General features: G+C 40.0%; 3 protein-coding genes across 7 annotated transcripts in view; 1 reads left to right on the forward strand and 2 right to left on the reverse strand.

Moving 5' to 3' along the window:
• Positions 1–4,117, reverse strand: part of LOC111837915 (death-associated protein kinase 2-like) — a 24,661-nt gene extending 20,544 nt beyond the window's left edge. The window contains exons 1-5 of one of the 2 annotated variants that reach the window (XM_023800376.2): positions 3,816–4,117; positions 2,194–2,289; positions 1,356–1,497; positions 1,035–1,256; positions 284–422 (exon numbers count right to left, since the gene is read on the reverse strand). In XM_023800376.2, the coding sequence (XP_023656144.1) occupies positions 284–422; positions 1,035–1,256; positions 1,356–1,417 (423 nt within the window). In that variant the 5' untranslated portion in view covers positions 1,418–1,497; positions 2,194–2,289; positions 3,816–4,117. The remainder of the gene's footprint in view (positions 1–283; positions 423–1,034; positions 1,257–1,355; positions 1,498–2,193; positions 2,290–3,815) is intronic. The other variant, XM_023800374.2, reaches the window with a different exon arrangement.
• A 2,439-nt stretch (positions 4,118–6,556) lies between these two features.
• On the reverse strand, positions 6,557–9,934 carry LOC111837917 (signal sequence receptor, beta). Of its 2 annotated transcripts, none has more exons than XM_023800379.2 (6): positions 9,792–9,934; positions 8,606–8,763; positions 8,193–8,291; positions 7,509–7,617; positions 7,310–7,387; positions 6,557–7,004 (listed from the first exon to the last, which is right to left on the reverse strand). In XM_023800379.2, the coding sequence occupies exons 1-6, from the start codon at positions 9,834–9,836 to the stop codon at positions 6,894–6,896; spliced, it is 600 nt and encodes a 199-aa protein (XP_023656147.1). In that variant the 5' UTR covers positions 9,837–9,934; the 3' UTR covers positions 6,557–6,893. The 2 variants fall into 2 exon arrangements, with proteins under 2 accessions (XP_023656147.1, XP_023656148.1); XM_023800380.1 differs by lacking the exon at positions 9,792–9,934 and adding an exon at positions 9,613–9,666.
• A 4,517-nt stretch (positions 9,935–14,451) lies between these two features.
• Positions 14,452–27,775, forward strand: LOC111837916 (misato mitochondrial distribution and morphology regulator 1). Of its 3 annotated transcripts, XM_072705513.1 has the most exons (15): positions 14,452–14,750; positions 15,961–16,096; positions 16,244–16,313; positions 16,592–16,609; positions 17,628–17,703; positions 17,856–17,934; positions 18,026–18,176; positions 18,408–18,522; positions 18,630–18,764; positions 18,940–19,092; positions 19,290–19,421; positions 24,542–24,726; positions 24,811–24,915; positions 26,862–26,977; positions 27,293–27,775. In XM_072705513.1, exons 1-15 carry the CDS (start codon positions 14,667–14,669, stop codon positions 27,526–27,528), a joined length of 1,791 nt encoding a protein of 596 aa, XP_072561614.1. In that variant the 5' UTR covers positions 14,452–14,666; the 3' UTR covers positions 27,529–27,775. The 3 variants fall into 3 exon arrangements, with proteins under 3 accessions (XP_072561614.1, XP_023656145.2, XP_072561615.1); XM_023800377.2 differs by lacking the exon at positions 16,592–16,609 and having other exon boundaries at positions 14,457–14,750; XM_072705514.1 differs by lacking the exons at positions 14,452–14,750; positions 15,961–16,096 and having other exon boundaries at positions 16,268–16,313; positions 16,596–16,609.
• The last annotated feature ends 176 nt before the right edge of the window (positions 27,776–27,951 follow it).

A 27,951-nucleotide genomic window follows, 5' to 3' on the forward strand; every position in this document is an offset into this window, starting at 1 on the left:
TGTGTCACATAGATTACAGTGTAGAATGTAACTGAGAGGACACAGTGCCATGTCGCGTAGATTACAGTGTAGAAATAACTGAGAAGACAGTGTCATGTTGCATAGATTATACTGTAGAATGTAACTGAAGGGACAGTGCATATAACACATAATTTAATGAACTTTAAGTGACAGTGCCATGTCACATAAATCAGAGTGCAGAATGTGCAGAACAAGCATGATTACTGTAATCATAAATTGATTTTAGACTACAGTGAACAATATAGCTGAGCTGAAGTACTACCTTGAGATCAAAGTGCACAATCTGCTTGCTGTGCATGTACTTGACTCCCAGTAGGATTTGCTTGATGAATACGATGGCCTCACTTTCCAAAAGATTCTCCTTCTCAGCTATATAGTCAAATAGCTCTCCCCCAGTAATTCTGCAGAGAGGAAGAGCACAGGAGATGAGGAGAAGAAAACAGTCTTCACTGTTTAGAAGGTGAATTGTTCCTCAATTTCAGATGGATGCTGTTGTGGCATGCCATTCAGACTGACTTCAAGCATGTTTCCACTTGCACCTAGCAGACAGTAATGGTCTTTTACAAAGCTTCTTCACAGTCTAAATAAGACCAGCCAGAGATTAACATGGTTAAATGGTTGATTTGCTGCAAGCTTCACCATGTTAAAAATAAAACTTGTGCCTTTAACAAATTATTTATTGACAAGGTGCAACTGATTCCTGTAACAGGTTGGCAGAAAACTGCTACTTTTATCATTCCTACAAGCTGAACCACACTGACAGGTAATTTATTTTTGCCCAGTTATTACAATTAGTTTTCAATCTGTGCCTACTCCATGATGGCAATACCACAAACTACAAGAATTGTTTAAGTAGTGAGCAAGAAGTGTTAAATTAATCTGCAACACATAATGAGGGCCTACTCCAGCATGTGTACAGAAGCTGAGGACATTCATTAAAACCACACAGGTCCAAGCAGCTACAATAGGATTACATGTCCCTTCCACTTCCCCCAAGCTCATGCTTTACTCACAGCTCCATGATGAGCACCAGCTCTGCTGCTTCCTCAAACACATCCTGCAAGGCCATGATATTCTCATGCTGCAGGGCCTGTAGGATTTCCACTTCCTCTTCCACCCTCCTTCTGTCCAGCCCTGGGCCACTGTCCATGACCTTTTTCACCTTCAGAAATTTTCCCGCCCAGTGAGTCCCAGAGGACCGCTCTCGCACATCCCGAACCTGCCCAAAGTGTCCACTGTCACAAAAACAGAGTGCAATAAAGGGATGATCAATGAAGCGGTGACTGAACAGTAACAATGAGAAATTGCAATGGATGCTATGATCATTTGCTCACCTGCCAATCACTTTACCAATTTCATAGAAGTCTTCCACTTTCTCCAGTCTGAAGACCGACATGCTGATCTTTTGTTCTTAGTGTCCTCCTTACTTCATGATCATTCACTGTCCTCCCATGCTGCACCAGTGTGCTGCCCTGCCTGAAAATCAGCACCAGAATCTGAGCAATGATTAACATCACTACATTATACCAAATTCTACATAAAGCAACATTTTGTTTATTGAGTAATATAAGTTGACAGCTTATAGAGCAGGATATTTTACTGCACAAACAAAATTATGGTAAGATTAAGAAACAGGCAAAAGAAATGCTGTTAACCAATGATACAATAAATCATATCTAAGACCTCTAAGGGAAAAATGGGAACATGCTACAGCACAGAGGCTACCCTCGCTCTCGGAGACAATCCTCTTCCAAGCTACAACAGATCTGTAAGACAACAGCTTCAAGAGTCCTTATAGTTAAGCTTGATCTGTACCCAGCATACTCGGTTCACCTATTTCAGGTGAACACACAGAGTAACAAATGTATGATCCCTTAATGTCCATAATACTCTGCATCAGCTCTAAATTCCCCTGCACAGATCACCTGAACACAGGGTTTTTAGAAGTAATTATCCATACATTTTCCAACCATCCAAAAGTTATAAAAGAGCCTTGGAACCCTTCCCAGAAAATATATGACACAGGGAAGGGGAACACCCTGGATGGCATATGGAGGAACACACAACATATGAACAATTTTGAGACACTCGTGACTTTGGACTTTGGGAGGAGCCCAGAGTACCTAGAGGAAACGCGTCACAAAATGGGGAAAACATGTAAACTTCACTTACACTGAATAGGGCCAGGATTAAAAACCCCTGCTGTGGAGGCTGGAAGTAACAGCACTACCCAGTTAGCAGTAATAAATTCATATTTCAGGTAAGTCCCTGTGGATTAGAATGAAGAATTAGAACTTTGTGGCGGTGTGTGGGCACAGCAAATACTGTCTCCAAGGTTTTGAATTTGAATTCAGGTATGGCTCTCCATGTACAGAGTTTGCATGTACATTCTCTCAAATATTCCAGTTTCCTCCCCAAGTCCAAAAACTATACTGTATGTTTTGTGTGAAATGGAATTGTGAATTTATTTTAATATGTGGACATTTACCCTACTTGGGCCCTATGTACCAGAAATAGCACAGCAATGACCGCAATTTGACAAGTGCTTAAAAATGAAAGCCAAGAGCATAGAAGAGTGTTTGATGTTGATGATGATACAACTTTAAATTTAAAGGTCTATTTATTAGGGAGGGACAAATGAAGAAATATTAAATATTGGAGGATACAACCTCCCATCTCCCAGATCCTGTGTCCCCATACCAGATGTGGGCAATCCTTTCTGCAAAGGGCCAGTGTGTATGCAGGTTTTTGGGATAACCTTTAGGTCAGCAGTTCAAACCCAGGTGTGAGGACTCTAGCCAATCAGTCCTCTAATTAGTAATCTAATTAGGGAGATGCAGCGAAAACCCGCATACACACCGTCCCTTTGCTGAAAAGATTTCCCACCCCTGCCCTATACAAAGCTCTCAAACCTGTATTAAATAGTAATTTACAAAATTCCTTGCTTCCGCCCTTTACCTGGCTGGTTTCTGGTTATCCTCAAAGTCTTCTGCTTCACCTTATTATTGTGTACTGCTGTCTTAGAAAGTTTGAACCTGAAAGCAACCAGCCATTTAGCCTTCTGCCAGCAGAACCAGGATTAAACCAGGATTTAAAAATGCAGATTTGTTTGAAAATATAGAGCAGTCTCTTAATTTTTTCCATGGCTGTATATCATAGACTGCCTAACTATACATTCCTAAACAGGTTTTTCCCACGTCCACCAACATTCCAATGGCAGTAAAAATGAAGAGAAGCTGTAGTATGTAGATTAATAATCACCAGCAGATACCGAAACTATTTTATCGCTTTGTTGAGTTTTTAAACCGTACCCATCGTCCAAAGCATGCGCTAATTCTGGATAAATGAGCATTACACATTTTCACAGATTCTTCTTGGGTATATAATTTAACTAGTTTTGCTTCTTTAATTTCACAAATATGTTTGCAGTTTATAAGTTTGATGGTAAAAGGACAGTGAACCAAGCACGGATATCCCCGAATCTAGTATTGTAAAATACACATATGATGCCGATAATGACAAAGAATGTGACGATGTCGCATTTTGAAATGGCTTTCTATCGATTTTTTTTTCTTCCACGTCGCAACCTCTGAGTTAAAATACAGTAAAACTGCGTGGTTCACATTTACATAAATTACAAATATATAATTAACTGCAACCACCATAGAAAAGAAAACCGAACACAGCGTAAATTTTACTTTTGAAGTTGCTTAAGTTAATGAATACTAATTAATCACATTTTAAAAGAAAAGTATGAAACAACTAGGCTATATGGAAATAAAGAAAGAACTCACCTTTGAAAATACGAGCGTGGGAGGTAATTTAAAATTAATCCGTCGTATTAAAAAAAATCGTTTTCCCACTATGTACAAGTGCCTGACACCGACGAACTACTCTTTCAGGCGCTGTGAGAAGTTAAGTGCGCACCCTTAAAATAAACTCCGCCCGTTTCCTGTGGAATCATAATGAACGTAGTTCAAATTGCCTGGTATGTCATTTGTTCTAAGTTATGTAAACATTCCTTTCAGCTACATATCAGCAAATAATAGTAACCACATAGCAATGTGACGCAGCAACAACTTAGGGATTGAACGTGAAACCTGGAAGTCGATCAAAAGCAAATGTTCCCATATAAGGTAATGTAGGCATGTTTCTGTCACATCGACTTTATCTTTACTTCCACATACTTCATTGGGCAGGGCGCTGATTAACCTGAGACAGGAGAGGAACGGAGACATACTTTGAACTAGATCTTGCATCTAAAGAAATACACTACACGCGCGCGCGCGCACACACACACACAGGCCTGTACACAGGCTGTAAATTAATAAATATTTACAAATCCATATAAAAACAATAAATCATTATATTATATAATGATTATTAAAGAAATCGTATTACGGATTACAGGCATTACAAATAAGCACTTCCTAAGTCATTGTATCTATTATAACTTAATTATTGTAGAAGCGTGTAAGAGTTATGTTACTATAACAAGTCACCTGACATGTGCCTTTGTGGTCAATTTGACCCCAGGGTAGGCGTGAGGATTAAAGAGAGCAAAAGTGTATTATACAGACTACGTAACTTTCCAAAATCTTAAATTCTCCCAACCTTAGGATAACTATGCAACTCATGACATAACGATAAAAGTTTTACTACAGTCCTCTAAAGGTTTACCACAGTATACGTAGTCCCCCATATCTGCGGCTGATACGATCCGCGGATGTGTTGCAACTTAATTTGCAATGAAACCAATCATATGTTACGGTTTGTTTAGAGCCCGCCCACTGAATTTGATGGATGACTTCGACGGATTATATGGCTGCTTGTATCATTTAAAATGTATTTTAAATAGTCGTTTAAATTACAATTTAAATTTTTCATTTAAATGACATTTATAAATAATCACTTAATTAAAAATTTTAAACGACCATTTAAATGACATTTATATATTGAATATTGTCACAAAAAACCCTCCACACCTCACAGTCCTAGTCCAAAAGCGCAAAAGATATCGCCGGGGTGCATCTTCAGTGATTCAGTTGGTGTGCAGAATTAGGTAGAAGAAAATAGTTAACATTAGGCAGTTCACTATAAAGTCAGTGGATTATCTTGAGTAACCAGGTCATGATAGCTGCTCAATTTTTCAAATTTATTTTTCTGGCACTTTAATCACCACAGAAAAAATGCAATTCACTCCCCTTACATTCGAGAGAAGGCCAGCATTTCTAATGCAGATATGTCCAAAACTAGACAACTTCCCAACAAAACCACCTATTAATGAAATACATCTTTCAGTTTTGGGGTGAACTGCCACTTCAGGCTGATTTTTCATTTTAAAAAGTACCAGCAAGTCTACTAAACCCATTTTCAAATTATTTTCACTTTCTCACAAGTCACATGGAATTCCAAAAACTACAATAGCAAGAGTCCACTGTAAGTACACCAAAGAAATGAATTATCTGCATCTCATATAGAAGCAATACATATAGACAATACATATACTGGAATTTCTTACCTTTGTATTAGTTTGATATCCAATACTTCAGAGTAGCCAACTTTGGTCAGCTGGCTAGCATGAGATTTTTACATTTAGATGTAAGAGTTTTACTTTGTGAAGTCTGTAGGGTTTGCCAACTACCCCAACACATTTGATATATATTTTAAGTTTATAATATAGATTTGCTGTAAGATTTATTTCAGAGTCAGAAAGCATGAGTGTCACGCCAGATGAGTGAGAGTTGGCAGCCCTGGTTCTTCATTACAGCACATCGATTTATACCACTATAGGTGCTTATGAGTGTGTATGTTAACTTTAAAAGCAAACCATGATCTGGGAAATGGAATGGAAGCATGTCAGTACAGAGAATAGTAGTACACAGCAGGCAGTGTAGCTAGCTTGGTAGCTAACTAGGTTGGTGACAACTCAAATGATGGCCTGATTGACAAATGTCAGATTACAAATCTTAAAATAGCTAGCTGGCATTGGAATAAGCAATGGAATTTAACATAAGCAGGGCTGGAAATTAAAATTTGCCTGCAGGCAAATTCAACTGCATGGCTAACTACAATGAAGTAACCAGCATTAGTCTCCATTTCTGGAGCAAATTAGTAGAGATATTAGTAAAGTACATGGAAAATTAAACTGAATAATAAATAATTTATATATATATATATATATATATATATATATATATATATATATATATACATACACACACACACACACAGTGTATGTATATGTATATGTATATAGTATCTATATATATAGATACTATATATATATAGTATCTATCTATCCCCAACCTCACTGGCTGACCACCACTCCCCTTAGGTGACTGAAGGGTAGCCATGTAACACTTGTTAGAGCTGTGCTGCTACTTGACTGAATAGAGAGCTTTGCTATATAAAAGCTATTCAGGTTTGATAGTGGCAATGCTACGACCACGGTACTGGAAATGTTGAAAAACAAATTGTTTTTGTAGCGATGCTACTGCCTAAAAGTGGGTGTCACTCTAACCAACCATACAAGTCAATTTGTAAAAACTCCTTTATTCCAAAAAGCTGACAAGTCACTGGGGCACACTGACCATTTACCAATATCGATACACAGCCCAATATGATTTCAGAACACAATTCATTCCAGATTAAGACGGTATCAGGAGGCAGTGAGGCAAAGCACCCAGCAGTCTTACTTTAGGATGACTGGCTTTTTTCCTGTGCGTCCCCCTCCCCTTTCATCTTTTACACCCCAATATGGGTATTTTACTCCTGTGCTTCCATGGTTGCTTCCTTCCTTCTACCTCCCAAACTACCCATAAGCCTAATTTAAACCCTTCTACCAACACCATTCCCCACCCTAAAGCCATTTAGTTCCTCTTGGTCTTGGGAGAGTCATATTTCCTCTTGCTGGAGTACCAGAGGAGTAGGGGGATGCCAATGGATGGCAAGGTCATGACCCCAAAAGCAGCCCAGTCCAGCTGAGGGGGAAAAGGGTGCGAGTAGAGAATGAGCATATGAAGTTGCCATTTAGCCAATGAAACACCTGTTACAAGGCCAGTACAGAATACAGAAAGGTCCCAGGGTCAAAAGGACAGAAGCACTGGCTGGGTGTTCCAGTCAAAATCAGTTCAGCATTGAATACTGCCAGGCCATAAGATTTGTGATTGAGGGTTTGCTCAAAACATGCACTAAATGTTCAGATGCCCTAGACTGTCCATTATCCACCTAAACGATCACACTACCTTTAGTTTTAAATGCTCCTTTAAAAGGAAATGCAACTTACATAATGAGGAGAGAAGCGCCTGTCAAATTCCCTCTGGGCCAGAATACCACCCTGTCCAGGGGCACTTGTGTACCCAACCTGTGACGAGGGTGAAGACAGTCAGAAGCCAAAGCTACAAGCACATAACACTATTCAAGGTGATGACATACCTTGACATATTAATGCTCTTTTTGGCAGATTTGAAAAGTTGGTCCCTTACCACAACTTGTCCCCCTTCCTGGGCCACGTAGCTGACAGATGCAGAAGTGAAGTTGAAGTACCCAGCCTTGAGGGGGCGCAATACCACTGTATGGGATACATTGCTGGCTCTGAGGTGGGGGCATTAAGGAGGAGAAGCAAAGTACGAGAAAATGACAAGTCAGGAATTCCAAGGATTTCGAAGGCTGATGCCTTGTCCAGAGCCAAGTGAAACCATTTTACTTCCCCTTTCTTCCTCTCCCTGTATCCCTTCATTTACCTAGGGGCCCAGGATGCAGGGAGCGGATGGAGTAGTGATGGGATGGGGTGACATCAGGCTTCAAGTGTTTTTTCTATTCCTTTGTCGTTTGAAACTCTGAGTGAGTCTATTTTAGGGAAGGTGTTACGTCCCTATGCGCTCCCATCGGCCCGGCAGTGGCAGTGCCGTGGTTGTGGGAGGTGGGCAGTGTCAGTATTGGATTCATTATCAAGGGAATTCTTTTCACCTGGCGACAGGTGAAGTAGGGGATAAGTGTGGCCTCAGATCTGTTTCTCTCTCTCTTCACTTATTTTCCCCCAATGCTGAGCTACACCCACACGCGCATCAAACTAAGTGTTTCTACAAACAGGACAATCAGACCATTTTCAAAGGCTGCTTAAAGTGACAGCACATACTCTCCACTTCAAATGCACAGATTAAGGATACGGTGCAATCCTGTCCCATTTGACGTTTAGCATTCCAGATACAATGCCAAAGTCCTCCGGTGGAAAGGAATCATCAGACAGCTCCACCTCTAGGGCAGCACTGTAAAAAGCACAACAAAACATCTGATGTTGAGTTTGGGTTTTATGGCAAACATGATCATATTAGTCACTATAAACGTAACATTAAATTTCCGTACCATTTCATCTCTACTGAAGGTACAATTCTATTCCATGACAAGTCAATTTATCTGATACTAAAGACAGGTAAACACCAATGTATCAGCAGAGCATATCAATAAGCCCTGCGTTAGTTTTAGCAAGGCTCTATGCTGCACTGAACTGTACAAGATCTTGATGGAATACAGAATGATGTGGGTAAGGTCAACTGTGAGAAAGGAGGCACTAGCAGCAGACCTGGTGCCGACATTGTAGATGTTGTACTGCAACGTTAGGTCCCGGCCCTCTACTGCATATCGGTTCAGTAGAGACTTGGAAGCCAAGAGCCGAGCCCCCTCCTCTCCTGTCACCAACCCCAGTGCAACCAACAGAACAAATGCACGTAGTGTCCCCATCTGGATGGAAGGAGAAAAAGAGGCATTTAAAAAATAATAATAAAAATATCACACTATCAATCAGGAAGTGTATAAGGGATCATCACATTCACTGAAAATCCAACAATGTAGACTACTTCATCGTATGGGACTGCCCCGGCTCTTGCCAGGCAGTTAATTTAAAAAAATATAGATTCACTAATTTGGGGAAAATGTGAGGATGACAGTGATAATGAATAAGACCAAACAAGCGACTATTGCGGTACATTTACAGTTACAGTCCAAAAATGAAGGTGAAAATTTCAAGTTGCGAGATGTAACTTTAGGGTGACCAGATAATCCATGTCAGGGAGGACACTCTGAGCTAGGACAGGAATTGTAAATTACCATTTCAATTAAAAGGACCCGAATTTCACTTGAGCACTGAGCTCTTGCTTTGTGCTGATTGGTCAGTCTCCTATAATCATGCATGTGTCACTAATGCTAATGTGAAACAGCTGGATGAGTCTTTCAGTCAACGAAACAAACCAGTCAAAGCACAAGAAGAGCTGAACTATTTAGCCGAGCACAGGAGCCTTTCAATTTGAAAGTAGTTTGTAAAACCCGAAGTAGCTCAAAGTGTCCTCCCTGACATGGATTATCTGGTCACCCTATGTAACTTCCCATCGTAAGCCAACGCTTACGTGTCCGCAAAAAGCAACCGTTAGCTACAATTGCTAGTTACGATGAAACGGTAACCTTGATTTTAGATTATAACACAATTAAACATCACAGTACTTAGAAATGACGACAAAATGAAACATAAGCGAACAATGTAAAGAATGCTTGATATTGTTCAACGAAAACATTTCAAACCCGGCTAACGCTTACGTGTACTAAGTGACCAGCGACCCACAGTCTAGCAACCATCTGCTAGAACCTTCGGGTATCAATGAAAGTTAGTGAGTTTCAAAACCAATTACAAATTTTTTTATCAAACGCCCCAATGAATTCGCATTATTCTCAACATACCTGCCGAAACGCGACAATAAAAAAAAAGAAATGCCTACCTCCCTTTCTAAGACACAGTGCCTGCCGCAGAACTGTAAGATCATCAATACGCACACTCAGTACCTTTCAACCCTCGGTGACGTAATCGGAAATGGGACGTGGCCTTAGTCACGTGTGCATCACCATTTAAAACCGTTTACTTTTTAAAAATGTTAAATCACACCATTTTTTTCCCGTGTTGTTTTAATTTTACCTCACTACTGGGGATGGGAATCAGTATTGTTTTCAGTGAACCTATTAGGTCATCTAAAAGATTAATTCATTGATTTTTTCACTTCCTACGTTTCTCTTGGATTTCGCTCTGTTTTATGTTTAACACTTGATTCGTATATTCTTAGCGACACAACAAAAGACGTACGCCAAAAACTTTAGCGAAATTTCTTGTTATCATTGCGTTTCCATAAAACTGACTTTTATCGATAAAAAGGCATGCGTCATGACGTAATATCCGGAGAAAATCCGTTTCGCTTTATGGTCAAAAAACTCTTTCAGGCATGTTTTCATCCAGAGCTGCACATGTATCGATGAAATGTATACGCTCGACTTCTCTTATTTCGATATTCAAATAACAGGAGTTCCATGGCAAAATGGAAAGGATCTTCAGGCAGTCCCCCGACTAAGAACGTCCAGCTTACGGACAACTCGTACATTCGGATGAATTACCATAAATCGTATTATATTAAAAATTCGGGTTAAATACAATGGTTTGTAATAACGAATGCACGTACTACTTTGTGACGCTCGTGAAAATGTTGCGCATCTTCAGCGTTTCGTCGGCTCGAGGTGCAGTACAGTAAAGTATGTAGTTACTATTATTATCTCGTTCGTAAGCTGGAGACTCCCTGTACAGCGAACTGATGTGCATTTGGCATTTTAAAATGATGTTGTCAGCTCAATTAGTTAAAACTGTACGTGTTCACCTTCCAAAGAAAGCACCGCCAAAACAAAATAACATTTTAGGATGCTGTAGTAGCGAACCATTTTATACCAAACTTCTGGCTTAAACATCTTAGGATGTCCAGTTCTACATTTGAATGCCGGCACGTATGACCTTTTATTGGGCCAGTAATAGGCAGCCATCGACCATCAGTTCCGACCTGAAAGCTCATCGCAATTGCTCTGTACAAACTGGCAACCTGCGCCTAATGTAGAGTAGTGGGAGAAGCATTTGGTGTCTGCCAAGACAACAGTCCACCGCTCTATTTACACCAGGGGTACCCAATCTTATCCGCAAAGGGCCAGTGTGTATGCGGGTTTTCGCTGCAACTGCCTAATTGGATTACTAATTAGAGGACTGATTGGCTGAAAGAATCCTCACACCTGGGTTTGAACAGCTGACCTACAAGTTATCCCAAAAACCTGCATACACACCTGGGGGGTATTCCAGAAAGCAGGTTATGTGACATACCCGGGTAAGTTTAAGGGTAAGTTAGTGGATAACCTCAACTTTCGGTTCCAAAAACGGAGGTTAACTTTCTGGGTATGTACGTAACCATAGCAGCTTACTCTCTGAAGATAACCTGCTACTGAGCAGGTTATGTTCCAGGGTAAGTTTGTTGCAGAAGGTTACTGAGCATGGCGTGCCCTTTTGATGACGATCCTGTGAACGTGGAGGCATAAATTAAACAAGGTTTTTTTCGCCGGGAGAGCGTTATAAGACCGCGTATCGATGTCTTGTCATTTCCTAATGATTATTTGAAAAAGCCTTATCAGTTTTCAAAAGAATCGTTCATTTACTTAACATCTCTTGAAACCGCATATTGCAAATGTCACAAACCCAAACCGCGGGTCTGCGCTTAGCACAGAAAACATTCTGTGCATAGCACTTCGGTTTTTTGCGTCAGGGCATTTTTTGTACAATATGGGCGACGCAGAGCATATAGGAAAGGCAACTGTATGTAGAGCCGTTCGCACAGTATGTCTGGTACTTAACGCTTCTTACACACGTTTATACAGTTCCCTGTCCATAAAGCTCTGCGTGTTATTAAAGAGGAATTCCACAGAGTGGTAGGTTTGTCCTTTGTAGTAAAATCTATGATGCATATTTAATATATAGTCATACTATTTATATCTATAGCCTACATGTATTCATCCTGCACACACACACACTTGATACTTCCCTATATGACTTTCTATTTCAGGGTTTCCAAATGTAATTTGGAATACATGTAATACATGTATAGTGACAATAAAAGGCATTCATTCATTCATTCATTCATAATTGGGTGCATTGATGGCACCTACATTCCTATTAAAGCTCCTTCAATAAATGAGGGAGACTATGTTAATAGATAGATAGATAGATAGATAGATGTCTTTATTGTCACTATACAAGTACAGCGAGATAGCGGAGGAAATCTATTCATAGTATCAATGTGCAGGTAACTTGATTTTGTATCCTTAATTTTTGGCCTTGTTAAAATCATCAAACTCATTTTGATTACACCTTATTAAATAAGAAACCATATATTCCTAGTCGATACACATTGTTATTTTAACCTAAAGAAATGAATGGCAGGAAAAGTAAATGCTTTCATAGTGATTTAACAGTAAAAAGGATAACCCTTCCGCATCCTTTTTACTGTTAAATCACTATGAAAGCATTTACTTTTCCTGCCATTCATTTCTTTAGGTTAAAATAACAATGTGTATCGACTAGGAATATATGGTTTCTTATTTAATAAGGTGTAATCCTTCTGGAGACAGAAGAACTTTGAGCCAAGTCAAAATGAAACACAAAAACATTCTGCAAAAAGGTTATTGATTACACGATCACTTAACTATTTATTAAACACGATTTAGTATATTCTTTCTGTCATGTAGCTAATAGAAAAAAGGCTGAAGCCCGTCTAACTGGCGGGAGCCCACCACCACCTCCCCTCACCCCATCTGAGGGCAACCAGTGGTAACCAGCATTGTACTGTCCTGTAATGATTACCTATAGTTAGTGGAAAAAAGTAATGAGTTTGATGATTTTAACAAGGCAAAAAATTAAGGATACAAAATCAAGTTACCTGCACATTGATACTATGAATAGATTTCCTCCGCTATCTCGCTGTACTTGTATAGTGACAATAAAGACATCTATCTATCTATCTATTAACATAGTCTTCCTCATTTATTGAAGGAGCTTTAATAGGAATGTAGGTGCCATCAATGCACCCAATTATGAATGAATGAATGAATGCCTTTTATTGTCACTATACATGTATTACATGTATTCCAAATTACATTTGGAAACCCTGAAATAGAAAGTCATATATGGAAGTATCAAGTGTGTGTGTGTGCAGGATGAATACATGTAGGCTATAGATATAAATAGTATGACTATATATTAAATATGCATCATAGATTTTACTACAAAGGACAAACCTACCACTCTGTGGAATTCCTCTTTAATAACACGCAGAGCTTTATGGACAGGGAACTGTACAAACGTGTGTAAGAAGCGTTAAGTACCAGACATACTGTGCGAACGGCTCTACACACAGTTGCCTTTCCTATATGCTCTGCGTCGCCCATATTGTACAAAAAATGCCCTGACGCAAAAAACCGAAGTGCTATGTACAGAATGTTTTCTGTGCTAAGCGCAGACCCGTGGTTTGGGTTTGTGACATTTGGCAATATGCGGTTTCAAGAGATGTTAAGTAAATGAACGATTCTTTTGAAAACTGATAACGTTTTTTCAAATAATCATTAGGAAATGAAAAGACATCAATACGCGGTCTTATAACTCTCTCCCGGCGAAAAAAACCTTGTATAATTTATGCCTCCACGTTCACAGGATCGTCATCAAAAGGGCACGCCATGCTCAGTAACCTTCTGCAACAAACTTACCCTGGAACATAACCTGCTCAGTAGCAGGTTATCTTCAGAGAGTAAGCTGCTATGGTTACGTACATACCCAGAAAGTTAACCTCCGTTTTTGGAACCGAAAGTTGAGGTTATCCACTAACTTACCCTTAAACTTACCCGGGTATGTCACATAACCTGCTTTCTGGAATACCCCCCAGGCCACTGATTTACACCGTGTGCATGTTTGTGTTTACTGTATGAAAGGCACGCGATAAACGTTCTGTCACCTATCAGAACATAGCGTGAATGTCGTTCTTGCTCGTAAAATATGTTTCCACCATAAGTGTCGACAAAGACTTTATCCGTTAAAACTAAACGGAAACGGTTTGTGTCGACATTTAGCGTTAAACAATGTTTCCATCGCCCACTCTTTAGCGTTAGTGTTTTTGCGCATAAAATATCCTGGATGGAAACCTGCCTACTTTAAACTTTACATTTCATAAAATAAAAGTTCATAGTATTTTATGCTACTTTACACTTTGTTACTAATTTGTTGTAAACTAAGTGCAAACACGTTTTTCGAGTTCAAGTACATGATTTCAAGAGTATTTCAAACCAATTAAAACCCGCCGTTCATTGCATTTTAACTTAAGACCGACTGTATCGTACTGGCTAGGTAAACAACAACAATAAAGTTACTACAAACGATGCCTTCCGCCCGTACGCGGATAAGCGAAGTATGGACTACAGAAGGCCGGTCCTAACCACATCATTCCTCCCGCGTGGTCCTTTGATAATACAGAGGCGGGTTTCCTTCTCAGTCCTGTGCGGCACACGTGTGACTCCAGGCTGAACAACCGTGTTGTGACTTACGTCTCATCTACCCAATCAGAGTGCGAGTTCGGAATTGACCAAGGGAAGCTGACCAATTAAATTTTAACATGAGCTGCAGTAAAGCTTGGGTGCGCTGCTGTTGTCATGGCCGCAACCTTAGTGCAAAGAAATCTCACTGTTGTTCTTTTCTAAACATGCCAGAATATTAATTAGTTTCTCTGTGTGTTTCTTCTTCTTGCTAAAGAATGGGTGGCGTATGTAGAGAAGTTGTGACCCTGCAGCTGGGACACTATTCAAACTTTGTCGGGACACATTGGTGGAATTTACAGGTTAGTATTTTGCGCATAATATGTCAACTAAGACATCTATTGTGACTTAACATAACAAACATGAATATATCGGTACCGCTGTGTTATTTTACTGGAGTAGCTCAGACTTTTATAGCGTTTTCACATGTTTTCTGAGCAATACCTTGCTAACGGTTTAGCTCAGTCATGCTTTCAGTTTCAACATATATAAAGATGGGGCTTCTCATTTTTATACCTACTTGTGTTTGGTGTACCTAAATCGTTTGTACGGATCCTAACTGCATGCTTTGCATTATTCACATTCATCAGAAATCACATAAGCATCCTGATCATATATGCCTTAAGTTGACCTTAAAAGAAGACGTGTCAGAAATACACGTCCGTAAGCTTTCACATTAGGCCACTTAAAATTAATAAATTGTTTTACATGGCCGCCCGCCTCAATTTTTTGGTGCCGCCTTTTTTTTTTTAAATATTTTATATTTTTCAAAAAATCCGTTTTTTTCACCTCAAAAACTGTCAGAGATTGTCAATACGCAGAGATCGTCAATACGCACGTGCGCCATCGTCAATACGCACGTACGTCGTTTGAAATCATCTTGTGTTTCTCTCAAACTGGCTGCCGTAAGTGGAAAAATCTTGAATGTCAGCCTCGGATTTTTCCACTTTTTATTGTTTGCACCGTTGAGAGTTTAAAATGTTGAGACACTGACAGAATAAAGTTTCATTTTCTAGTTTTAGTATATCTCTGTTGCCGTTCGTCTTTTCGCTAAAAATATAAAATATAAAATCCCCTACTCACCAATATTTTAGAAGTTTGAGTCATGTAAAACAATTTATTAATTTTAAGTGGCCTCAGGTGGGCACTTAAATATGTACAATGTCTAATATTGAAAAATTAATTTTGGGTTTAAGGTCTGTAATAAATATAATAATAATAATCATCGTTATTTATATATTTTCATACATGGAATGCAGATCAGAGTGGTTCGCATATGAGATTAAAATAAAACCAAGGACAGAGAAGCAACTACAGTACAGTATACATCAATGAAATTAGAGAAAAATGCAATAAATCTAAGTAAAATAACTAGGTGAAAGTATATAAAAGTTAAATGAACAAAATACAATAAAATATAGAAAACCTAAAGTGAAATTACTGTGCTAGTTGGTAGCATACAGAAGAGGAATAACCAGCATTTTATTAATAACCAATTTCTCTCTGCAACAGGATGCATCTCTGTCCTACGATCCAGATTTAGTGGTGCCCCCAAGTGAGCTACAAAGCGATGTGTTGTTTCGTGAAGGGTTGACGCTAGGGGGTCAGATCACATACACCCCCCGCCTCATTGCCATGGACCTCAAAGGTAATCATTGTTGACAGCTTGCTTCAATAAGACAGAAATAAAGTAATTGTTCATATTTAATGAATTATACCCAAGTATATGGCATTTGAGGTGTGCCTGTTTAATGAGTACACATTGCATGTTGACTGCATCTCTCTCTCTGCTTAGGTAGTCTACAGACTTTACGGCAGGAGGGTATCCTGTATGATACTAGGAAAGAGCGCAAGTCCTCAGCATGGTCAGTCAGTACTACCTCTGTATTCACCTTTGTTGGAGCTATGCATTAAATGTTGTTTTCTATGTATATTACTGAATGTCAGTCTATATAACAGAACCAGCGATGTTGATAGAGATGTATTGCAGTCAAGTGGTAATGCAGTAAAGAATATAGAAATTGTATTGCACATGGGTAGAGTTGTCACGATTATTTGCATAAATTCGATTTATCGATTATATTTTTAAAAACTGGCATTGATTAAAATTTCTCTTCTCTGTTACTTGGAAATATGGTGGAAGGAAGACCGAGCATAGCGGGTGAGGGTCCAAATATATAGAGTGCAAAAATCTCTGCTTCATATAATATGTGAATGAAAATCAAGTCCTTGGAAATAGCTGAGTAATGCATTGCATTATGATGGTATGACAACTACAGTGTTGCTAAGCCATAGCAATTTTTCAGCTCCATTATATGGGACATCTTATGGGACTGCTGTCGTATAAATATGCAGTCCATCACTGACCGAAACATCGCTTTGCTGTGCATGACTGCATATATGCAATTAGCTCACTGATAAACAAATGCTAAGTATATTTTTAATTTACTGCTTTTCCATATATGCAAAAATTCTCTTTGGATTTTTTTGGTTAGCAAAAACAGATGCTAATATAGGTCTTTCGTGAAAGCAAGGTGGCATAAAGCGAATGTTTGTAAAGCGGGAGACACCTGTACAGCCAAGTAGAACTTGCTAGTATCTACCAATTGAGTTTTTCAGATAAGTTGGTGGTGTTGCTGTGAGCTGTGACAACAGGCACAAAGCAGTGTTGGCAGATTACCTGCTTTTACTCAATTTGATCTTTCATTGAAACTTATCATTACTTTTTGTTTTAACCCAGCTGACTATCGTGACTTTTTCAGTGTGACAGCTGCATGTGCATAATATGGCATGTCAGTATTAACATTACACATTTTGCAGGCCTAGTATGAGGGGTGTAATGGTGGCACAGTGGGTAGCACTGTTGCTGCACATTGCTGCTTTGTTTTGTAGAATTTGCATGGTCCCTCTGTCTGTGTGTGGGTTTACACCAGATCCTTTTGGTTTCCTCCCACAGTCAAAAAATATTCAAGTTAAGTGAACCGTTCCAAAATTGACTGTATGAGTGTTTGAGTGACTGTGCACCCTGCAATGGGCTGGTACTCTGCCCAGGGTTGGTTCCTGCCTCACACCAGTTTCTTGATTAATCGTTGAATTAATTGATATATTACTTGAATATAAACATAATTGATAGTGCCCTGCATGTGGGTGAGGCTGTGTCTGTGAACTGTGTTTTTTAGGGATGGAGAAATGGTGACTTATAAGGAGTGTCCTCCAACAAAGAACTCCTTTCTTCAGGATTTGGACAAACTGGATGTAAGTCTCCAGCTCTCTGCCATTGCATTGTTCACCTTTTTATGGATACATCTGAACACCTCCATCACTTAGACTTCATTCTTGCCCTGTCATGCCTATGCAGTGTCTGTTTGGCTGCAAGCATTCTCAATTGTCTTCTGATCTTTGTCCAGGAGGGGGAGATACTGGCTGAAGCGGATTTCAACATGTCCCAGTTGCCTCAGTGCCCAGGAGGGAATAAACTGTCCCAGAGTGAGGCCTTTTACTAACCACTTTCTTCAAGTCTTTATTGGATATACCTTTATCAATAAACATATAAAGCTAAGTATATTTTGCTTTGCAGGGTCTGTGGCCATGGAGACGGTTAACAGCAGCTTGGACCGTGTTCGGAAAGGGTACCAGATGGAGGGCAGTGTGAGAGTGTGGTCCGACTTCCTGCGCATCCATCTCCACCCACGCACCATTACTGTCATTAATCAGTACAACCATGATGGGTATCTACTCTATTATACTGGCTTTTGTGCTATTTGGTGCTCTTGATGAATACAGAGTGTGTTCTGAGAAATACATAATGTGTTACTGCTCTTTGATATTCCATCTTGGCAATGAAATATCTACAATGCCAAACAGTATCTGGCCTGCAAACTTAGTGTAGCAAATTGGCTATGTAGTATTACATTACATTTATGGTGTCTTTGAGGGTATGTCCCTGTGTAATCCCATAGAGAATCCCAACGTTTAGAAGCATTTGGCCAAGGGGAGGCACTGCTCCAGGGTTCTTTGCTAGAGGAGCTGGAAGACAAGCTTCACTTCTTTGTGGAGGAGTGTGACTACCTGCAGGTTTTTATCACTGATTTGTCTGTGTTATAACCAGAGAAACCATCTTCATATTTTGGTATGACATTTGCCCGTCTTGCTTCTGCCCCCTCTCTCTGTCTTTCTCTCAGGGGTTTCAGGTACTGTGTGACCTCGCTGATGGCTTTTCAGGCTTAGGGTCAAAGGTCACAGAGATGCTGCGAGATTCCTACGGAAGTCGTGGAATCCTTACATGGGGTGTTGCCCCTGTCAGCTATCCAGATTCTGTGAGTAAGCACAGCTGATGGTGCACGTTTTCTGTGGTGTTCCGCATCTGCCCTAAAGAGAACTAGGCTTGTGTTTCCTCCCATCTCTGTTGCAATGTGTTATTTAACAAACTAATAATGACCTTTTTTTCCAGTGTGGTATGCTGTTTAGCTTTTTTTTCTGCTTATGTATCAGAACCTGATAAAAGATGTGTACCACATGATGAATTATGTCCTGGGCACAGCCAGCCTGGCCAATCACAGTTCCTTCTTCTGCCCTTTGACCCTCAGAGGTGGGCTGGGGCGACGGCCCTTGCCCCCCATTGTATTCCCTCACCTTCAGTATGATGTAAGTCAGATGTCATTACTTGCTGCACTGTCACTCACTAAGCTTGTCCTAAAACCTGTTTATGATTCAGTGGTTGTTTACTAGGATTTTGTGTAATGCCGCAGTTTTAGGAGTTCTGCTGGATGGCTCCTTTGTGCTAAGTCTGTTTTATTCTAACTAATAAACTTTGTACCCTGCCCCATCTGTCCCCTCTCCAGCCCACCTTGTGGTATCACTCCAGTGCCATTCTGGCTCTTGCCCTGGACTCCCTAACTGTGCCCTATCGGCTGAGATATAACAGTGCCCCCATGTGGCAAGTTGCAGACTCATTGGCTGCATGTGGAAGAAAGGTAAGTTCTTGAAACTTCTTCTATCCTTCTAACCCAGGGGTGGCCAATCTTATCCGCAGAGGGCCGGTGTGTATGCGGGTTTTTGGGATAACCTGTAGGTCAGCTGTTCAAACCCAGGTGTGAGGACTCTTCAGCTAGTCAGTCGTCTAATTAGTAATCTAATTAGGGAGTTGCAGTGAAAACCTGCATACACACCGGCCCTTTGCAAATAAGATTAGCCACCCCTGTTCTAACCACTTAAATGGTTAAGGGTTGTGGGGGTGGGCTGGGGCCTCAGCAACATCGGGCAGAAGGCTGAGGTATAACCTGGATGAGATCCATACCCATTACAGAGAACCTAAACCACCAGTAGCTTAATACCTGGAATAAACCCCCTGTGTACATACAAAGCAGAGGATCTGCACCCCCAAAAAAATTTTGACTAAAAGGAGGTATGCCGTATTACTGACTTACGGCCCAAGCATAGACAACTGGCAACTGAAAATCTATTAAAAAAAGTTTACTTGATTCACTACACTGCTTGTATTTGTGTTTGTTGCATTTACACTTGCTCTCTCCTGGGGCCTCATGTATAACGACGTGCGTAGAATTCACACTAAAACATGGCGTACGGACAAAACTAGGAATGTGCGTAAGCAAGAAAAAATCCAGATGCATAAAACTGTGTGTACGCACAGATCTACGCACATTCCCTTTATAAATCCGAATGAGCGTGAAAGTTAACGTACGTGAACGAGCCCACAGCCACCCCCCCCGACCCGCCCATAATTATGTATATTTGCATATGTAAATCTATATAAATGCCCGCTTTGTTCTATGTTGTTCTTAAACAACAATGGATAAACCACGAGGGAAAAAGAAGTATTTCAGCGAGTGCAAAGTTAAGGTCATGTTAACAGAAATCGAGAAAAGAAAAGTGATATTATTTGGTGGTATAAGTGGCATCAGCAATAAATGAAAGTTTACGGAGTGGCACAGCGTGGCGGAGTCAGTTTAAAATGTTGGTTCCGAAATTCGCACGGTGGCCGAAATTAAAAAGAAGTGGTAGGACATTAAAATCGACGGCGGGAAAAACGAGCGGCTGCTCACCTTAAGACTCTTAACAGCACTGGCGGAGGTAGCGGAATTCCCGGTCTCACACCCTTTGAGCAACTAGTTGCTGCGATGATTGGGGACACACTTTTATCGGGTGAGGGGGACGCCGATGTCATTGCGGGTGATTTTTTCTCGTACCATACTTGTTTGAATTACTTGCATGTTTATGAATAACGTGTAGGGCGCAGATGCGGTGTTACTTTCGTTTATTCTGTTTGTTTATTCTTACAGACAACAGTACAAGAGGTGCCCCCAATACATCAATAGAGTACATTAATAGAGTGAAAGTGCTTTCCATTTACATAAGCAAATTCGTTCACTGAAGGTTATAGCAATGTGCGCGCAGTCGATAGCTTCGACTACGTTGGGAAAACCGGACATCGCTGCAAATTGCGCTTTAATACTTGCCTGTTCAACCACAGTGTAAGGAAATTTTATATATCTGGGTGACAAGCGAATTATGCCGTCCCATATAGCCGGCATGGCGCGACTCAGAATTGACTGAGAAATACCCGATCGGTCCGCAAGTTCTCGCTGAAAAGCACCTGTGGCTAAGAACCCGCGAGTGGACAGAACTTGTAAAGGAACAGATAGCCTATAGCGTAATTCCTCATCGTCTGCTTTTGTAATACTGTAATGTTTAGCACACAGCTAAAAAAGGATTGCTGTTGGAAATGTTAATCTTAATCATCATCATTATAAGCTATGTCTTCCAATAACGCAAGAGCTGCCATGGTAGTTGTAATAGTTCGGTCATTTTCTGCACCGTTTTATTGTTACAAATTGATAAAAAAAAATCAGCTGCCGTACATTTGTAAACAACATACAATTAATGTCGGTGTATTTGATAAAGTCCACGTCATGATTGTGAGTCTGACACAGTGAAACTGCAGTAGCACTCTTTTGCCAGTAGGTGCCTCCATTTTGCCAAATCGAGCAGAAACTTGCGTACGCCTTGTCTGGGGTTGCCGTGAGAATGTGCGTGGCGGTACGCCAAGTTTAGTTTTTATACATCTCGACCTGAGCGTGGAAACGGGCGTGCGCAACATTTTTGTGCGTAAGCACCGTTTATACATGAGGCCCCTGGTCTGGTGGAGGATCACTGCTGTATGCATGCTCCAAGCACAATCATCTGTGCCCAAAGGTGAATGTAATATGAACAAAAGGGTCTGCATGCACAACTGTGCATAGACCATAATGGCAAGACCATGTGGGCAGCGTGTGGCTCAGTGGGCTAAGCCTGTGTGCCTGTAATCACAAGGTCACTGGTTCAAACCCAGCACGTCTGTGGGTCCTTGAGCAAGGCCCTTAACCCCCAGCTCCCTGGGCACCGCTATGGGTGGCAGCCCCTCGCGGACAGCTTACTCTTCAAAAAGCCAGTTGAGGGAGGTGTAAAGACAATTTCTCCACGGGGATCAGTAAAGTATCGATTGTTGTTATTATTATTATTATTATTATTATTATTATTATTAAGTGGAAAAGTGATGTATTAACTAGACTTAAAACCAAGGGGCCTCATCTCCTTAGTGTAAGTGGTGCCCCGTTACTTCAAGACACAAGTTGAGGATAACCATGTACACTTCCACCGATGGATAATCAGGAGACATTGAGGATGATGGTCATTCGCAAAAAAATGTTGTTTGTGTATGTGTCTTTCTGATTTCTTTAATATGTACGGTTACTTATATTCTCCATTCACTTCAGACTTGAGTAAGGGAGTAAATCTTTGACCTCAAGCCAATTACATTCGATTGCGATTACTCAGGAAACAACTCAGTACACTGGGAGTCTTTAAATTCTATCACGATTCGTTTTTATAAAATGATTTGATAACGTCATTTCATACAATTTTTAATGTCACTGAACAAAATTTACAAATTACCATGAGAACTTAATGACATACTTTCAATACAAAGAAAGTAGAATCATAGAACATTCACTTTTATTGTTATTGTTAAACAGAGAGAACCCGCCAGTGTAAAGCTGTCAAAAGGCCAGCTACTGAACTGTACAGAAAAAAATTAAACATGCTACCTGTTTTGAGGGTTGGTGAAACTTGCCTGCACAGATGAGAGTAATGGTTATTACATCATTTTTCATACTGTGGAAAACAAAATATTGATCTACAGGCCAAATTTAATAATGAATTATAAACATGTAATGGGCTGGTACTTTGAGACCTCTAAGTGGGGTAAAATCCCTCATCTTCAAATTCAGAAAATGGAGATAATTGGAGATGATATTTTAGTAGCTGTGTCTTAAGCTATGGGGACTTTTTTTGTTATACAAAACAGGTGTTTCCCAAAAATATCATTGTGCAATGAATATCTTAACCATTAGACAGAGCGTTTTGCGTTGCGAAAAGGCAAGTTTCCCAAATGCATCATAAGGTAGAGCTTCCTGGAAGTACATTATTTTTTTAAAACTCACTTATGTGATTTTTTTTAATCAAAGGTAACTTACAGCATGGGGCAAGATTTTCGTCTTGAGGTTCTCTCAACTGATTATGCATTTCTCAAATGGTTTGTCTACTGTAGCACAATAATTTCAATCACCAGCAAAATGAAGCAATTCATTCACAACCATTCATTCATTTAAAAATGCAGATTTCTTCTTAGTCATTTAGTCAATGCCAACAAAAAGTGAAATATTTCAGTGAATACCAAGAGACATACCAGTCAAAATATTTAGTCATGTTGTCAACATGAAAATACACTATGGAAGTATTTTAAAAATTAAAAGTAATCAATTGTTGTTCAATGAACTTCACTATCATTTCTTAATAGCCATACTTATGCTGTAGAAGCCATTACAGTGTTCTGAATATATGGAATGGGAATATATGAGAATTAAGGGGAATAAACTGGAAATTGCAGGTTAGCCTATAATAGAGAACATAAATGTAGTTGGAAAAAACATCTTAACGGCACTATTAGTGATGTCATTGTGTAACCAAGTACTTGTGAGTAATTATGTGTGTGTAAAAACAAGCCAAAATAAGCATGTGGATCAAAACTCACTGCTTCTAAGACATATTCTATGTTGTATTATTAATACAGTTTTCTTTGCCGCTGACAGCTCGCATGGATGGGAGAAACATTTGGCCCGACACCAGTTTTTCGGCATTATATGGACATTTTATTTACGCCCACAAGTTAAGCAGATTAGCAGTATCGCAAAAATATTAATGAGATGCGTTTTGAGACACCTAAAACTTAGTAATCTGTATAGACTTGGTGTTTCTTAAAATTTTTCTTTAAATTCACTTAGCAAAGTGCACCACATACTATTGTTCTGGTATACTATGATTTGATATACTTCAGTGTGATATTCACTGTAACGGAGCACACCACTTAATACTGTTTAGGTATACTATGGTTTGGTATACTTTAGTGCGATATGCACTGTAGTGGAGCACACCACATAATCCTGTTTTAGTAATCTATAGTTCAGTTGACTTCAGTGCAATATGCAATTAAGTGGCCACGAGGAAAGGAACAGCCCTGCAGTCACAACATCTTTTAAAAGAGGCAATCTTGTGGATAAATAAGGTAAAAAGATGTCAGTGGTGTGGTAGTACTTTTTGCAGTATAAAGTCTGACACACTTATTAAACATAAGGATAAGCCAAATTTTTACTGATTACTAACTTTTGGCCCTCATTAATACAGTATTTTAGGTGCACTACTAAACTGCTTAACAAGTTGTGGGTGAAAATAAATATCCGTATAGTACCGGAAAGCTGGCGTCTGGCCCTGGTGATTATTACACATGCGTGATGTAATATCGATGCGATATAGCCCAGCCCTAGATGTAATCTTTTAGCGTAATATAAACTGTGATGTTATTGCAGTTTTAAAACATCTTTCTTCTGGACCGTTTGCCCCAGTTTGAGGGTTACATTGTGTGGATCAGCAGCCACAGACTATATAGTACAACAGACACGGGTACTGGGAGCACCACAGAGAATTCCAGAAGTCTTAACACAGGCAGTTGAGAAAGGCTCTAACAGTCAGTCTGTTTCAGGTGGTGGCTGCGTATGGAGCTGTCCCATTTCCCATGATGCAAGGCAGCTGCCTTCCTGATGCTTTGCACAGTTACAGAGACGCACTACCATGGAGACCCCTATCTGCATGTCGCGAGCTGAGCGACAGGTGCTCCTTTGGCCAGTGGGTGACACTTCGTGGTCTGGAGGGACAGAAGCTAGTCAGGTATAGGTTTGTGACGTGTTCATAGGGCCTTGTTAGTGAGTCTCTGTAATCCTGTGACCCATAAACCTGCCTTTACCTCCTCAGTACTCTGACCCCTGGGACACAACCTCCTTCTCCATTACACAGTGCCCGCTGTGGCGAAGAAGTTGTCGCCTCTTATGTGAGCTCTTACTACCCTGCCAGCCCGCTGTGAGTATATACTTTGACACCCACACTGTTCAAATGATCAGCTCCTGAGGCATTTTCCACTGCACCAAGTATCATACTTTTGGTACTAGAAATTGAGTGTTTTACCTTTTCATTGATTTCTGGTCCAGTACCAGTACCAAATCAGTTGGGGTACTTGGTACTTTAGGGTGGGACTTGCAAATGTGTTTGTTGTTGATTGTTTATGTGAATAACCTGCCTTAGAAACAGAAAATATAACTGCTGTCTTGGAAAAGCAAGCAGTTATGGACAGAGAAAACTACTATAAATGGTTTACTTTTTGTTGATCACTACTGTAGAAACTTGTCTTTATAAATATATGCAAACTGTTGGTAACTAAGTTATTTTAGTGTTTTTTAACTACCTTTATGAGACTTTTTTGCAAGTATAAGACTACGAAGCAATTGTTTTATTTAACTTATGTTTCTCAAAAGGCAAGTTGTAAAGTAGCTTAAATTAGTGTGGATTTGCTGAAATAAGAGATTTTAGGTAAAATATTAACTTTTAAATTAAAGACACTTGCATAAGTCATAAATGGTGAAACTTAGATGTTCTCTGTTCAAAAACGGAAGATGTTAAGTTACGACACAAAATTAAGAAATAAAAGCATAGTTGCTCATTACGTTAGCGACTTGCATATTTGGAACCATGCAATTGAATGATTTCGGCTATCTAAATTGCTAACATGAGCTTTTGGTAAATGTGCCCCTGTTCATCTGTAAAATTAATATATTATGAAAATTATTATATGATGGGAAAGTAGTTGGAAGTGACCTGTGTGCTTGGCAACAGTCAGCAGTTGGCTGGTGGGAACTAGGCCCATAAGTGTTTTAATAAATAATCAAGCAAAGTATTATCTGTTGTGGCTCATTATTGTTAACTTATAAATGCTAGTGATGGACTATAAAAGCAATAATATACTCAGCCTGCAGACTCTGACCGAATCACAGCGGTGATATATAGGAGTACAACCACACTCCTTCTCATATGTTATTGCTTAAATATACTACAGCTGCACGAAACTGGAAAAATTACAAGAATTGCAATGTGAATTTTTTGTCATATAGTGATATATATAAAGAAAAAAATAGTTCAAAATGTACCCAAAATAAACTATAGTCAAATACAACAAATTTTGAATATCAATGGAGTCCATCACATAAGTTGGTGGTGTTGCCTTGACTTGTGCTGACCAATCAGAGCTTTTGGTCTCTGTGGAATCCATAATATTTCCATACAGCAGAAGGTGAATGGATTTTAGTGACCAGTCCTTGTTTGCTTTTCTCCTTCCACTCATTTTGCAAAATCTCTCGCAAAAGCATCCATGAATGAAACAGCTCAGACAATGCAGCAGCAGTAAATTTCAAACTTTTTTTCCCCCATATACAGTGGAACACAAACTTAATTTGTTCCAGCTGCATCATCCACTCAGATCACAGAACGCAGGTTTCTTTGTCATTCCATATATAAATAAAGTGACTTACAAACTGTAACATCGTGGGTGCAGCCTTCAATTTACCACCCTACGCAGGCCGGCGTGGAGAACTAATTGATGGACATTGGCTTTGCCCTTGACCATAGTCTACATTTTGCTTTTAGCAAGCAAGCCTACTCTTTCTATAATGTTCGCATGCCTTGGTGGGGCTGAGCAATCAGTTGACCTTGGACCCCCAGAGGTTTTTATTTCCTTATTTGGGAGTTTTTGGATCCTCTCCTCTGTTGTCTTCTTTCTTTCTTTCTCTCTCTCTCCCTCCCTCACCTGTTTCTGCAGTATTCCATCTCAATGGTGTTGTACCATGGCACTACAAAAAATACATTGAAATTAATTGAAGTACTATACTTTTGGTATGTTTTTGAAGCTGAAAGTTATCATTAGCTGAGTCCTCTCTGTTCACTCATGCTTGTTCTCTATGTCTCTCTATTTCTAGTGCTGTGCAGCTCGTGTCCAGCCCCAGTAAACTCACCTCTCCCTTCCCTCAGCTTTTCCACCAAACTCTAAGCCCAAAGGGATTTCTGCAGAGTGAGACCACATCTTCTCCATCTGGTGAGCTCAGGAGAGATCCCCCTCTGTGACAAACTGACTCTTCTGCTGGGTTGTACTGCTGCAGGTCAGCAGTGTCATGAAGCAGAAGCCATATCATTCACTGATTACACATTTCTGCATGTTACAGTATTTTAAAAATACTTTAGAATTAGTGCCATGTCACTTTCTAAATCACCAGTAGAACTGGGACAAGAAAAAGAACTGGAAAATAATAGCCATGCTCCACCAGTCTGGGTATTTAGAATCAGACTGAGTCTGTAAAGGCTTTAGCAAGTGCCAGACCTAGTGTGTTCTTGTTTCTCTTTTGCCCTCTAGTGGTTGCCTCCGTCCCAGTGCTCTCCTCCCTCCAATCTTCTCCAGCTCTGGGGCCCTGGCTGGCTGCATTGCAGCAGGGGGCATGTGCGCTCGATCTTCGCCGCGTGGCTCCCAGCTTCTTGTCCCAGGGGCCTGAGCATGTGGAGATGCAGGAGACCCTGGAACAGCTGATCAACCTTGCCCACTGTTATCACCATGACAACAGTGGGACCTCCTCTGATGATGATGATGACTAATTGGAACTATGAGGAACGTCCAATGTGCAGTATGAAGAAATGCCCAGAGGGGTGGAAATATGAGGATATAGAATAGGAGGATCCAGTGAGGATGAAGAACTGGGAGGTGTAAAACAGAGACTGATGGAGGGAATGAGTTTTTTATATGAATTACTGTAAGACTCCTTCAGAGACCTGTGGATGTGTACATAAGTTTTATTAAATGCTCTGAATGCCCTTTCTGATTAAATAGGGCGTTCCATTTTGAGATGTTCATTGGTTTTTAAAGCTTCATGGCCACGCTTCAGCAACATCAATACCAATACATGGACTGCCACACCTGTCACAAGCTCTTTTTTAAAAGCCTCATCATGAGTGAACCACAGCAGCTGGTTTTGTGCTCTCTCTCTCAGAACATGGATGGCATCCTCACCACCCCCTTAG

This window comes from Paramormyrops kingsleyae, chromosome 23, assembly GCF_048594095.1.
Source record: "Paramormyrops kingsleyae isolate MSU_618 chromosome 23, PKINGS_0.4, whole genome shotgun sequence".
Taxonomy (NCBI): Eukaryota; Metazoa; Chordata; class Actinopteri; order Osteoglossiformes; family Mormyridae; genus Paramormyrops; species Paramormyrops kingsleyae.

Excerpts from the sequence above, each read along its gene's own strand:
- LOC111837916 (XM_072705513.1), top strand. The coding sequence starts at position 14,667 with ATGGGTGGCGTATGTAGAGAAGTTGTGACCCTGCAGCTGGGACACTAT. Across the intron at positions 17,704-17,855 it reads AGGATTTGGACAAACTGGAT|GAGGGGGAGATACTGGCTGA; the intron begins GTAAGTCTCCAG and ends ATCTTTGTCCAG. Across the intron at positions 17,935-18,025 it reads AGGGAATAAACTGTCCCAGA|GGTCTGTGGCCATGGAGACG; the intron begins GTGAGGCCTTTT and ends TTTGCTTTGCAG.
- LOC111837917 (XM_023800379.2), bottom strand. The coding sequence starts at position 9,836 with ATGATCTTACAGTTCTGCGGCAGGCACTGTGTCTTAGAAAGGGAG. Across the intron at positions 8,292-8,605 it reads ATCTACAATGTCGGCACCAG|TGCTGCCCTAGAGGTGGAGC; the intron begins GTCTGCTGCTAG and ends TGCTTTTTACAG. Across the intron at positions 7,388-7,508 it reads AGGAAGGGGGACAAGTTGTG|GTTGGGTACACAAGTGCCCC; the intron begins GTAAGGGACCAA and ends CCCTCGTCACAG.